We start from the raw sequence: 12576 nt of genomic DNA on the forward strand, positions 1-12576 counted from the left end.
AAGGCAGGAGCTACTGGAAGCGCCTGGAATTGGATCCCTCCCACGGGCTGCCGGATGCAGAAGGGGCGACGGTCTGAGAGGAATGAAGCGACTGCCTTTATTGCATAGACCTTTTCAATTGCTTTGAAGATTGGGGTCAGGGGACGCACAAGAGACAGAAGACGGGAGAAATGAGTTTCCTCGTCCCCACCGGCGGTGGGTGGGAGGAACATTAGTGCAAATCCGAGCGTCGGCCCCGGGGAACCTGCCCCTCCTGGGCTGATTGGCCAGTTAAGTGGAGGCACCGGAGTGGGTAGGGCGAGACCGGGCCCTGACTGGCCAATTAACTAAGGCCTCCCCGGCCCGTACATGCCAGGTCCCGTCATTGGACAACGCGTAAGACAGTCTCCGCCCTCAGCGGACCTGGCCTCCCACGAACCGGAAGCGAGGGTCTGGACCGAGCTCCGCCCTCATTAGTCAGGCACTACCGTCGGGGCCAGCCCGTTGTCGGTGACCTTGATGACCCCGACCCCCTGGAGTTCGGGCCACACTCCATCCCACATTACCTCTGGTCCCTGCGTGTGGGGCCTTCACCCTAACTCTAGCAGCTAGGCCCCGCCCCTAGGCCAGGCCCCGCCTTTTCGGAATGCCGGCCCCGCCCCTGGCGGGCAGCAAGCTTCCTTAGGGTCAAGGCTCCTGACCCGCGCGCCCCGGAGGCCCAGTGAGCAGTGTGCCAAGGCCTGGATGCACCTGCGCCTGCAGTGGCCCATACTCCACCTGCTCTCCGTCCACAGTGAGCACGCCGCGAGGCGTGAGAGGCTCGAGGCGAAAGGCACGGGCCGCAGCGTAGCCCAGCTGCGGACAGCCCAGGCTGAAGTGGCTACCTCGCTCCATGGCCAGAAAAAGGCGCAGCAGCGCAGCCCGCGAGATGCCACCGCGCACCCAGCACAGGTGCAGCAGGCCGTCGTCAAAGCGCGCGTGGGGAGCTGCCACCAGGTCAGCCCCCAGGTGGCTGGGTGAGATGGCCAACATAAGCACAAAGTCCCCCTCCAGCGTCACCCACCCTGGGGGCAGTGGGGTGCCCAGAGGTGGGAGCAGGTGGTCAGGTGGGCCCCCGGGAGAGATGGCTCCCAGGGCATCAGGGGTGGGAGGTGGGAGCCCAGACGAGGCTGGCATTTCTGGGACCCCCTCGGTGATGGGTGACAGTAAAGCCTTCGGGGAGCTAGGTGGTGAGGGCAGCAAGGGGTCTGGGGACAGTGGGGCATCCCCAGCCCCACCCCAGTCCCCGACCAACTCTGGGCCCCCACCATTGAGGGACAGGATGGGCAGGGGCTCAGGTGAGCCAGGGGAGGCCAGGGCAGGCTGGGGCAGGGGCAGAGGCAGATCAGACACTGAGCGATGCAGGGGTGAGTGTGCCACAGGTGGGGCCGGGGCCGGGGCCGGGGCCAGGGTCAGCTCTGACTTGGCACGGGGCAGGCCATGGGCAGGGGTGGGGGAGGCAGGTTCCACAGCAGCAGGGAGGTAGGAGAGGCGTCCGCGGTAGGTGTGCAGGGTGGCAAGGCCCAGCACCGTGCCCAGTGTGAAGCGGGCGCTGCCCAGGGCCCTGAAGCGCTCGCTCTGGATGTCCACGTCTGACACGAAGCCCCAGGCCACAGACAAGAAGGAGAAACAGCGGGAGCCCGAGGCCAGCGTCACAGAGAGCAGGTCCAGCGGGCGGCTGCCCCCCCGGCAGAGGAGCAGCGAGCAGTTGAGCAGCAGGTCGACACCCAGGGCAGGTTCAAACCTTCACAGCCAGAGACAGACAGACACGGAGGGAAAGAGTAAACAGGGTGGCGTGAGAGACCCAGAGCGCAGGGTGGCAGGAGAAAGACACAAAAAGGTGGGAGAGCAGACAGCAGGGGGACCATATGGCCACCTCCAGATGGACTCTTCCTACCGAGCCAGGTTCCCTGTCCGCTCTCCCATCCATAAGCATTCCCTCAGGGCCACCTGTGTGCCAGGCGCAGTTCCGGGCACTAGGGATACAGTTGGGAACGGACAGGCAGACATGTCTGGGGGGAGGGGCGGCGTGGGGAGCATCCCAGCCCAGACTGATCGACTTGACTGACGGTGGACTGCCTGGGGGAGATGTGTGGATAGAAGTGCCGGGTTGCGGGAGGGCTCATCCCTCCCCTCACGGTAAGCAGGCTGGCGGAGGCGGGACCCCACCTACCCCCCGTGCTGGTTCACAGCTCCAGCCAGGGCGTTGCCTGAGCCACAGGGGAGGATGCCCACGGGTGTCTTCACAGCTTCTTCCCAGTCAGGGCGGTCTAGGAGTCCGTTCAGCACCTGCAGGGCAGGACACCGGCCACCTGGGTCCTGGTCCTAGTGCCAGGCTCCAGAGTCCCCCAGGGCTCAGGTAGGGTGCCCCTGCCCTACCTCGAAGAGCAGCCCGTCTCCCGAGACTGTGACAATGCCGTCCCACTCACTCAGGCTCAGCCCCTGAACCAGCTCCCGGGCGTGGTTCTGCCGTTCTAACGTGGGGGAACCAGGAGATGAGCCAGGCTGTTCCACTCTGCCCCGCCACCACTCCCCAGGACTCAGAACTCAGGAGTCCTGGCACCCCCGGGCCCCTACTTCCATCCTGGCATGGCCCTTACCTGTCTGGATGAGGTTGAAGGACAGGCCGGCCTCAGAGATCATGGGCAGCACGTGGTTCTTACACCACTGCCAGGCCAGACCCCGCCCCCCATAGGGATTGACCAATAGGAGCAGTCGGGGTGGCCTTGGCAGCAGCTCGGGGGTTATTTCTGCAAAGAGAGGGGAAGGAGTCTACAGAGGCCCCAGACCCGGGCCCCTCACCTCAGAAGCTGGAACTGCAAACAGCCCCCAGTGGAGCTGCTGCGGCCTGGCAGAGTGGCCTGCTGGGAAGTCACGGTTTCTCTCCAGGGCTTCAGCGGCCCAGGCTCAGGTGTGCAGCCCTGCCCCCCTCTCCCAGGGGCCAAGACAAAGGCAGGGCTTGGGTGTCTAATCCCAGTGCCCTTTGGACCCATGTGTGGGAGGAGGGAGACCTGTGGGTTCCACTTTATCCTCAAACACCTGGAATCCAGGATCAGGTTACGACACTGTGCAAGGCTCCCTCACTGTCACCATCCCTTAGGGCCCCCAGCCAGCCAGCAGGATCCTGGAAGACCAAGGGAGGCTCACCAGATGCAAACCCTTGAACCTCTACCTTCCTGTGCCAACTGAGGAGCCTGGGTGGGGACCTCTGCCCAAAAGCCTTCTCTGACTCCCCTCCCCCCCTTAGGCTGGATTAGATGCCACCTCTGAGCTCCTGGGACGCCCTAGGGGACTTCTGTGAGTGCCTGTCATCCTGGGTGGTGACTAATCATGTCTCAGTCTGCTGCTCTCACCAGACGGGGAGCCTCTGACTCATCTGTGTGGTCAGGGCCCATGGAAGCGGGGGAGGGGACAGAGAGAAAAATCTATGAGAAGAGCAGACACAAATCATTTTTCTCTGCCTGTGGCTGCTCTTCCTTCTGTGGCCCATCGCCGTGTGTCTAGCCCTCTTTCAGTTCGGACCAAGACAGACACATCACAGACAGACACACAGAGAAGAGACAGAGGTGTCCACGGAGGGAAATCCACAGAGACGCCAAGGTGGCCCTAGGACAGAGCGGCTGCGTAGTGCCTCACCCCTGTCCCCAGGCAGTGGCAGTCCACGAAGCAGACACATGAGGGCAGTGGCCCAGCGCTGGGCCTCAGCACGGTTCTCCTCGTAGGCGGCTGCCCCGTCGGCGCGAAAGGTGCGGGCGGCTCTGCGCCGGCCCCCGCGCCGGCCCTGCGGGTAGGTGTAGATGCAGAAGTAGGCCGCCGTGTCTGAGGGGTTGCGGCTCCGCAGGGTGCAGCAGCCTGACACCTCGGCCAACGGGACCAGGCCGCCCCGGGGCCGGGCTTCGGGCTTCGGGCGCAGCCGCTGTATGTGCAGGGCCTGTGGTGTGAGAGTGAGGGCTAAGCGGGATCCCCGGGCCGGGTAGGAGCCGAACTCGCCATGCAGGAGCGGGGTGCTGGCGGCCAGTGGTGGAGGCGGTGGGGGGGCCATGGCCTCGGCCCTGTCCAGGGCGCTTCTAGGCCTGTGGCCCCAGCTGCAGGTCAGCTCCTGGTCTGGCCTCTGTGGGGAGGGAGGAGGGCAGGAGTCAGAGTCCAAGACCCCTGTGGCAGGTAGAGAGAAGCAGGGGCAGGGCCTGTGGACAGGAGACAACAAGGGCCAGTGACAGGCAAGATGGAGGCATCAGAGACAGACAGGCTCAGACAAGTGTGGGGAGACCCTGAGGACACAGGGCAGAAGCCCGCTGTACAGGAAGGCCAGCATCCTGGAGGGAGGACAGCCAGGCATGCAAACGTTCATTCATTTATTCCCCAAATAATTACTCAGTACTCTCTATGTGCCAATCACAGTGCCAGGCCCAGCAAACACAGCAGGGAACAAAACAGACAAAAGTCCCTGCCTTTGTGGAGTTCATATTCTCTTAGGAAGACAGAAAAACGAAAGAAGCCAAGTGTATAGCATGCTGGATAATGAGGGCTTTGGAGAAGTATAAGGGAGAGGAGAGAGAGCTGGACGGTGGAGATATGCACAGACGGAGAACACAACACACACGCACATACACACACGTGCACATGGTCATCTCCGGATGGAGAAAGTTACACGGGAGAGACACTCGGACACAAAGAAAGAGAGGGATACGGTCTAAGAGCTGAAGAAACTCCAAGAGGAGACAACCAGCTTCGATGAGATGAAAGCCAGGATGATGAGAGATACTTAGGAGAGTCAGAGTTTAGGGGCCCTAGGAGGTCCTCTGAGGGTCAGAAAAAGGACAGAAAGAGCAGCTAGGAGGGGCAGGACGGAGGGGTGTAGACAGCTGGAGAGACCAGGAAAGAGATGTGACATGGAGGAATTAAGGAGTCAGAGAGCTACAGGAGCCACATGCAGGCGCCTGCGAGGGACAGGGGCCAAGAGCTGGACCCCGAGCACTGACCTGGGCGTCTGGCCGCCTGCTCTCCAGGGAGGGGGTGGGAGCCGGGCCTGAGGTCCCCTCCCCAGAGGCCTTCCCCCTGCCCTCTGCCCAGTTTCTGCCTCCTTCCTGCTCACCTTTGTTCCCCACTGCCCCGCCCACCCAGCCAGCTGCCAGGCCTGCCCCTCACCTTCCCCGGCCCAGAGCAGCCCCAGACGCACCCCCATCTGTGGACTCACCCTCAGAAGTCACTTCTGCCCCCTGCCCTGGGAAGCTCCCTCGGGCCCCGCCCCTAAACTTGAACTGACCAGCGCCCCCATCCCCGAGCCCAAAGCAGGCTTAGATACAAGAGTCCTAGATCTCCTCCAGTCCTGGGCCTGAGCCTCTGTCCCCAGATCCTCGAGTCTCTGACCTGGTCTCCATTCTCTCCACCCACCCTGGTTCCCCCAGACCTCGGCCTGGGTTTCCATCCAAAGGTCCCCCCCCCCAAATCCATAAGCCTGAGTCTCTGTCTCTGGTTCCTCCGGTCCCGGTCCTCCATCCCCAGCCATTTCCAGAACCCAGTCCCAGACCTGGGTTTCCATTTCTGGATCCCTCAAGTCCCGGTTTTGGTTCTCCATCTCCATCCCACACCCCCTGGTACCCCAGTCCCGGCCTGCGTCTCCGTTCCTCTTGGTCCCGCGGTCCCCCAGACTCGGGACCCTGACCCTACCCCCGCACCCTCCTCGCACGCCGAGTCCTCCTCCAGGCGGCCCCTCAAGTCAGCACCAACCGCCCCCATCAGACCCAGGGGTGGGGGGGAGGGTGTGCATGCGCTCAGCCAATGGGCGCACGGCCGGCCTGAGCCGCTCCAGTGAGGGCGCGCGGGGGGCGGGGCCGACCAGCTCGCGAGTTGGGCGCAGGGGCCAGCCGAGGAAGAGCTTGAGCAGTGGGCGGGGCATCGCGCTTCGCGAGATCGGCTGCCATAGTAAGTGAGGGCACGCTCGCCGCAGAGGCGGCCTGACGACCCCACAGACAGCGCCGCTGACGCCATCTTTGTGGAGGGCAAGTGGTAGCCCTGCCCCATCGAATTTTTAAAAGAGGCAGGAGGGAGGAGATTTTCAGTTGCGGATAGAGACTGACCCTAACACAGGTCACCAAAACCCAGAGCTCTGCAAATGGAGTTAATAAAAGAGACCCAGAAAAGCAGAGTCAGAGGCAGTAAGAGACTTAGAGGGCTGCCTGTTTTTAAAATAGTTACAAACAGATAAACAGAGATATATACAAAAAGACAAAGACAATAATATTGAGAATATGGAAGGTTAAGGACACAAGAAAACCCAGAAAATGATGGACACAGAGAGGGAGACAGATACTTCTGTAATGAAAATCAGGGAGGAGAGGCTCATTAATTCACCAAGTATTTACCTTGGACTCAAACCAGAGTGGAGGCAGCATGACATGGACATCTGCCCAGCAAATGACCCAGTAACATGGCAAGACAGAGAAACAAGGTGAGAGATGGGGAGAAACAGTATCTGAGAGAGACTTCTAGGCCAGGGGTGAGGGAGGAAGACAATGTTGGAGGACCAGAAGCTGAGAGGAAGTGAGCCCGAGAGACAGCAAAAATGTTGACAGGGAGACAAAGAGAGGCAAAGACATAGTGAAGCGGAAAGAAAGCAAGGCCAGAATAATACCAGGAGACCAAGAAACAGAATCATAGAAAGACACATGCAGAAGGAGACAGGGACAGAATTTGCTAGAAAGCAATAAATGGAAGACTTTTTTTTGTTGTCAAACAACGTACCTTGTGTTCAACCCAGAGCAGCAACAGCAAAAGAAATACCCAGAGAGAGGGTGGGGTGGGGTGGGGACAGAAACCCAGGAAGAAGGAGAGACAGGGAACCACACACCTTAGTTTGGGAGAAAGAAAAGCAGGCACACTGGACCGACAAACAGGCTGGGACTCAAAGACAGAGACCAAGTCACCAAGGCAAGGGAACAGAGGGAGGAAACTGTGTCCCATGGTGTGGTGATCTTAACTTCCAGAAGGACCCTTACCTGATCCTGCTGTTCCTCTGCTTCCAGGTGTCCATTCATCTGCTGCGTTACCCCATCAGCAGGACCCTGGTCCTGGGCGGCAGGCCATGGGAGGGTGGTATGGGCAAGGAGTCGGGCCTCACAGTTGGGGCCTGGCCTTTGGCTCTGTGGAGAACAGATGAATAAGTAGGAGCATCAGGGGCAGACTTCGGGCTGGGCTGGTTGTGTTGGAGGCCAAAGGGGCAGGGCTTCCCTGAGGAAGGAGAAAAGAGGGGACAGGTCAGCTTTGTCACTGCCCCAGCCAGTCCATCTAGTCCTACCCAAGAAGGGCTAACAATAGGAGCGGAGGCTAATTTGTATTGAGCGCTTATATGCAAAGCGTTGTTTTAAGCATTTATACTAACTTCTGTAAAGCTGGAAAATACTCTAGGTGCCAAGCCTATTATCCCCTTTTTGAGGATGAGGGAAGTTAAGGCACAGAGGTTAAGTGACTTGCCCAAGGTCACAGTGTTGTTAGTAATTAGCACGGCCAGGATTTGAATTTGGTTACAGCAGACAAGACCCCATCTCACTATCTTTCTATGTCTGTGCTTCTCCCCAAATCTCCATCCTCCCTCTCTTTCTAGGTCTCCTTGTCACCCCCTGGGTCTCCATTTCCCTCACTGTTGGTCTCTGTCCACTACCGTTCTGGGCCTCCAATCCTCCTTCCCTCTGAATCTTTATTTCCTAAGTCTCTCCTCCCTTCTCTTTCGGGAGGCTTTTACCTATTCCCTCTCCAACCCACACCCCAAGCCTGGGGCTTCAGTGCGCCTCCTCTGCACTCCAGTACCGTGCAAAGCCCTCACGCAGAGCCCGCTGGGCGACTCGAATCTCTCCGGCAGGGAAAAGCAGCCCCCCAAGAGGTGGAGGCTGAGGAGGGGTCAGAGAAGGGGCAGGGGGAGAAGACGAAATTGGAAATAGAGGATGCTGCAGCAAGAAGATCTCGGGTTAGACCTCAGGCAGGACTTCCCGAGCTGCGGCTGCGCCTAGGAAGCGCCGCACGAGACAAGAGAGGGAGCCTGATAAGGAAATGCCTCAAGCGTGGGGTCAGAGGTTTCCCGAGGTCCTGACAAGGCCCGCCAGCTCCGCCTCCTCACCTCCAATACGCAGCCCGCCGGGTCCTCCAGGAGCCACCGAGAGACCGTCGGCGTCGGGCCAGAGCGTCACTGTGAGACGCGACCTCCTAGCGCTGCGCGACATCTCTCTCGCTCCCAGATGCCTTTCTTCCGGAAGACTATCGAGAACAGGGACTGGGTAGGGCCAGAGAGGCCCCCGACGTGCTGGCCCGCCTCCGCCCAGCCCTTGGCGTATCGCTTGTTCCCGGTGGATTGTTCTTCCACTTATTCCGGAATCGCCCATTCAGCCGCTCTGCGACTCGCCATAGAGAGGCTCGACTGGAGTAGAGCGCCGTGTGGCGCCCGTGTGACGTCACGTAGGCGCCACTCACTGAAGGCTTTCCCCGCCCACCTCGACGCTGTTCTCTCTTTCCGGACCTGGCTTAGCAGGAGTCGCCATCATGGTGAGCGTGCTTTGAGGCGCTCCGGGTTCGAGTATCCGCCGCCATCCGTCGCGGTCTTGGGCTGAGGGGAGCAGGGATGTCAGGGGAGTTCGAAGGGGGCGACTCCCGCGGTGGGGGGGACTATTTTGGTGGCTCGAAAACCAGGGATGGGTCAGTCTTACCAGCCTTCGGCTCCTCCCGTTCCGTTTTATTATTAAAGCTCCAACTGAGTGGATGACCAAATTGAGGCGCAAGGAGGTTGAGTGATGTGACCGGGGTCTCAATGCCAGGAAGTGGCAGAGCCGGGATTCGGACCCTGGCGTTGGCCCCACATCCATACTGGATCTCTTGTCTTTTGCTGCCTCTGCCTGGACTTGTCACTCCTCTGGCTGGGAACGTTGGGTTCTGGGACGGGGTGGGGGGGTCTCCACCGTCCAGTGCCTGGGTTTTGCGGCCAAGCTCCCCATCCAGCCTGTGATCTTGCGTTTCCTGCCCGTAACCCCAGTTCCCTGGTCTGTGCATTGGGGCCGCGGTAATACTGTGTCACAGACGTGCGTCTAGGAAGAAGTTGTAGGACGCACACATCAGAGGTTATGGCATAAGTCAAATGTTGGAGAAAAGGGAGCTGCGAATAACTCAGTGGTTCTTTAGGGTTCCTTACACGGCCTGTTAGACAATCTCAGGCCAGCAGCTGGGGTGTGGTGGAAGTTGTGGCTTCCTTCGGTTTTCTCAGCTAAAGTGGGAAACTGCCTCCTGGAGGTCGTGCATGGAAGGTTCTAGCACTGGAGTAAGTCCCAAATAAAGGTTCTTTGCCGTATTATTAGGTAGAGTCTGCCCTTGGCCTATATTATTGAAAAACGCATCTTCTGAAGAGTTCAGATTTCTTAGCGCGACTGCTGCGTTGAAGCTTTTCAAGGTGCCGTGCACCATGTCCTGAAGGCTTTGCATGTGGAATTCATATTTTTCTTAAATTGGGGGTCATTTGAGGCCCAGAAGATTTAAGTGGCTTTTCACAGGTCTCCTCAGGGTGGACCTGGGGTTTGTTGTCTTTTCGGAGACTGGGGCCCTAGCTCTTCCTCGGAGATGGGTAATACAGTTGTTTTGGGGGTGAGTGAGCTGCCAGAAGAGATTTGGGTCCATGGTCTCCTTAACCTTGCAGGGAGTCGACATCCGCCACAACAAGGACCGAAAGGTTCGGCGCAAGGAGCCCAAGAGCCAGGACATCTACCTGAGACTGTTGGTCAAGGTGAGGCTGAGGTCTGAGACCCTTAGGGCCGCCCAGAACTGCAGCTTCTAGAACCGACGTTCTAGTATTGGGCCCCAGGCTGCTCCAGGGGCCTGCGGGGCAGGCGCACATCTGTGGTTGTGCCTGAGGCTCCTGGGGGTTCAGTGTTTCAGTCTCTGGGCTGTATACAGGTGGGGAGGGGACTTGGGGGGCTTTCTGGGGCTCAGTGGGAAGGGGGAAAGCCGTAAAAACCTTATCCCAAACCATGCTTTTTTGTCTTTAATTGAAGGTTGTGGGGGGAGGGGTGTGGGCTACTCTGGGTTCCCATTCTTTTCTCTCTCCTCCAGCTGTACAGGTTTCTGGCCAGACGAACCAACTCTACCTTTAACCAAGTCGTGTTGAAGAGGTTGTTCATGAGTCGCACCAACCGGCCACCTCTGTCCCTTTCCCGGATGGTGAGGGGCTGATTCGGGGAATGACTGGATTGTGTCTCTGGGAGGGGGGCTTGGGGCCTGGCCATCAGCTGGTTTACTTCACCCTGTGGTGGGCACAGAGCTCCGACCCTTGACCCTAGGGTTGTAGCTGAACAGCGGTGGGTATTTGAGTGGCTTGGGCTTTTCTCATTGTGAAGTGGCGGTTGTAGTGGTTGCAAGTCACATGAGGCAGGTCTTACCATGTTCTAAGCTCTCTTGAAGGAGAGATCTGTTGAAGAGTTGTGCATTTTGTCTCCAGGGTTTTTTCCCCAGCCGGACCTGAGATTAGGGCTGGACTGGTTGAGAGGCGAGGCATGGGCAGGTTTATCCCCTTCAGGGCCCAACCGTCTCCATCCTTGGGATGCCTGACACAGTGGGGTTGGATTTAAACACCAGAAGGAGCAGGCGCCTGGGTGGCTCAGTTGGTTAGGTGTGTGCCTTCAGCTCAGGTCATGATCCCCGGGTCCTGGGATCGGGTCCCGCGTCAGGCTCCTTCTCTCCCTCTCTCTGTCATTCGTGAACGGATAAGTGAAATATTTATAAAGGTAAGTAAACACTAGAAGGAGCTTCCTTTGTTTGCATTTGTCCTTCCCTCAAAGATTCGGAAGATGAAGCTACCTGGCCGGGAAAACAAAACAGCTGTGGTTGTAGGGACAATAACCGACGACGTGCGTGTCCAGGAGGTGCCCAAACTGAAGGTGAGTGTGGAGGGGGCTCAGGAGCATGGTGGGTGGGCAAGAGCCCAGACCTGGCTTGTGTCCTTGGCTCTGCTGATGATCTCTGGCAGAGATGCCACGAGGCTTGTGATGCCTTCCCAGTCTCCTCTCTCCTCTGGGTGAGGCAGGCATCACACCTACCAGTCTGGGTGGCTTTTAGGATTGAAGGGGGATTGTCCGTGGCATTAGCCATGGTGGGTGTCGCCGGGCCAGACCCTTCTGGGTCCCTCGCTGATGGTGGTGCTGGTTCTTGAGCCTTACAGCTTGGCTTCAAATCTAGATTTCTTGGCCAGTTTATGGCCCGTGGACGAAGTCGTGGGTCTTTTTAATGCCTCCGTTTCCTTATCTGCGGTAAGTTCAGGTGGTTGCAGCCTTAAAGGAGGTTTTGGATGTTAATTGGTAAGGACTGCTATTGTCAACTGGGGAAGCTCTCTCTAGTGGTGGTGGTCGCGGCTCCGCCAACAGCCAGCAGCCCCTGGGTGGCGGTGGGGGGCGTCTGACCGTGCCTGTCCGTGTGTCTCCCAGGTGTGCGCGCTGCGTGTGAGCAGCCGTGCCCGGAGCCGCATCCTCAAAGCTGGAGGCAAGATCCTCACCTTCGACCAGTTGGCCCTAGACTCCCCCAAGGGCTGTGGCACCGTCTTGCTCTCTGGTGAGTGATGTTCAGTGACTCTTACGGCGACTTCTTGGAGCTGGGTCCCTGCCTGATCCCAGCTTTCTCTTCTTTTTCCCAGGCCCCCGCAAGGGCCGAGAGGTGTACAGGCATTTCGGCAAGGCCCCGGGAACCCCGCACAGCCACACCAAGTGAGTACACCTAGCCCTGCCATCTGGCCCTGGCGTTTCCGGGGACCCCACCCTGTGGATCTGGGCCTTGCCACCCTTCCGGCCCCTTCTGTCCCTCCCTAGAACGCCTCACCTCGCGTCCTCCCCGCTTTTTCCTCAAGACTTGGCTTAAAGCTGTTTCTCTCTGTTGCTGAGATCTCTGCACAGCCAGCCATGTAAATGCAGCGTGTTCAGGGCCTGTGCCGGCCAGAGTCTGCATCTCCCAGACGGAGCCTGCGTCTTGCCCTGCCCGGCCTTTCCAGCAGCCTCCTTGGTGTCCCCCCTGCCATGTTCCTGTGCTGCTCTGTTAGAGCAAGCAGCGCACTGCTCAGCCAGCCTCAGCTTGCACCCTGTCTTGAGGCCGCCGCGTGGGCATGCTCTCACCCTGCTCTCCCTGCCCGCAGGCCCTACGTGAGATCCAAGGGCCGGAAGTTCGAGCGTGCCAGAGGCCGCAGGGCCAGCCGAGGCTACAAGAACTGACCACAGATCCTGCCCTGTTATTAAAGATTTTGAATGCTGGTGGTCCTTTGTGTGTTTGTGGGGGACGGCAGGGGACTGGGGCCTTAGGGCGTGTCCGGGAGCAGGACTCGGTGCCCGTCTCCACGGAGACCGGGGGGGGGGGGGGGGGGGGGCCTTCCCTCACGGAGTCCCGCTCCACCGGCAGGCGCCCTCTAGCGTGCTACTGGGACTCGCACCGTTGGACCCTTGGCGGGTTCCCAGTGACCAAAGTCCCGCCCCCTTAATAAGCCGGGTGACAGGTGTTTCCGGGCCTGCTCCCTCCCCCGGATTAGCCACACCTGCTGCTCCTGGCTGG

The 12576-nt window shown here is 59.4% G+C and overlaps 2 protein-coding genes across 12 annotated transcripts; one reads left to right on the forward strand and one right to left on the reverse strand.

Moving 5' to 3' along the window:
* Nucleotides 1–74: 74 nt before the first annotated feature.
* SPHK2 (sphingosine kinase 2) lies at nucleotides 75–8266 on the reverse strand. Of its 11 annotated transcripts, none has more exons than XM_073886636.1 (7): nucleotides 8129–8266; nucleotides 7014–7157; nucleotides 3655–3949; nucleotides 2619–2768; nucleotides 2398–2492; nucleotides 2192–2307; nucleotides 75–1762 (listed from the first exon to the last, which is right to left on the reverse strand). In XM_073886636.1, the coding sequence occupies exons 2-7, from the start codon at nucleotides 7050–7052 to the stop codon at nucleotides 667–669; spliced, it is 1791 nt and encodes a 596-aa protein (XP_073742737.1). In that variant the 5' UTR covers nucleotides 7053–7157; nucleotides 8129–8266; the 3' UTR covers nucleotides 75–666. The 11 variants fall into 11 exon arrangements, with proteins under 11 accessions (XP_073742737.1, XP_025705417.1, XP_025705420.1 ...); XM_025849632.2 differs by having other exon boundaries at nucleotides 3655–4129; XM_025849635.2 differs by having other exon boundaries at nucleotides 3655–4129; nucleotides 7014–7245; nucleotides 8129–8255.
* Nucleotides 8267–8409: 143 nt separating this feature from the next.
* On the forward strand, nucleotides 8410–12281 carry RPL18 (ribosomal protein L18). Its single transcript, XM_025849640.2, has 7 exons — nucleotides 8410–8550; nucleotides 9689–9775; nucleotides 10102–10209; nucleotides 10827–10925; nucleotides 11469–11592; nucleotides 11675–11744; nucleotides 12167–12281. The coding sequence occupies exons 1-7, from the start codon at nucleotides 8548–8550 to the stop codon at nucleotides 12240–12242; spliced, it is 567 nt and encodes a 188-aa protein (XP_025705425.1). The 5' UTR covers nucleotides 8410–8547; the 3' UTR covers nucleotides 12243–12281.
* Nucleotides 12282–12576: the final 295 nt, after the last annotated feature.

The sequence above is a fragment of the Callorhinus ursinus genome, unplaced genomic scaffold (genome assembly GCF_003265705.2).
Source record: "Callorhinus ursinus isolate GAN/ISIS: 27379988/994484 unplaced genomic scaffold, GSC_fseal_2.0 scaffold71, whole genome shotgun sequence".
NCBI classification, from domain to species: Eukaryota; Metazoa; Chordata; class Mammalia; order Carnivora; family Otariidae; genus Callorhinus; species Callorhinus ursinus.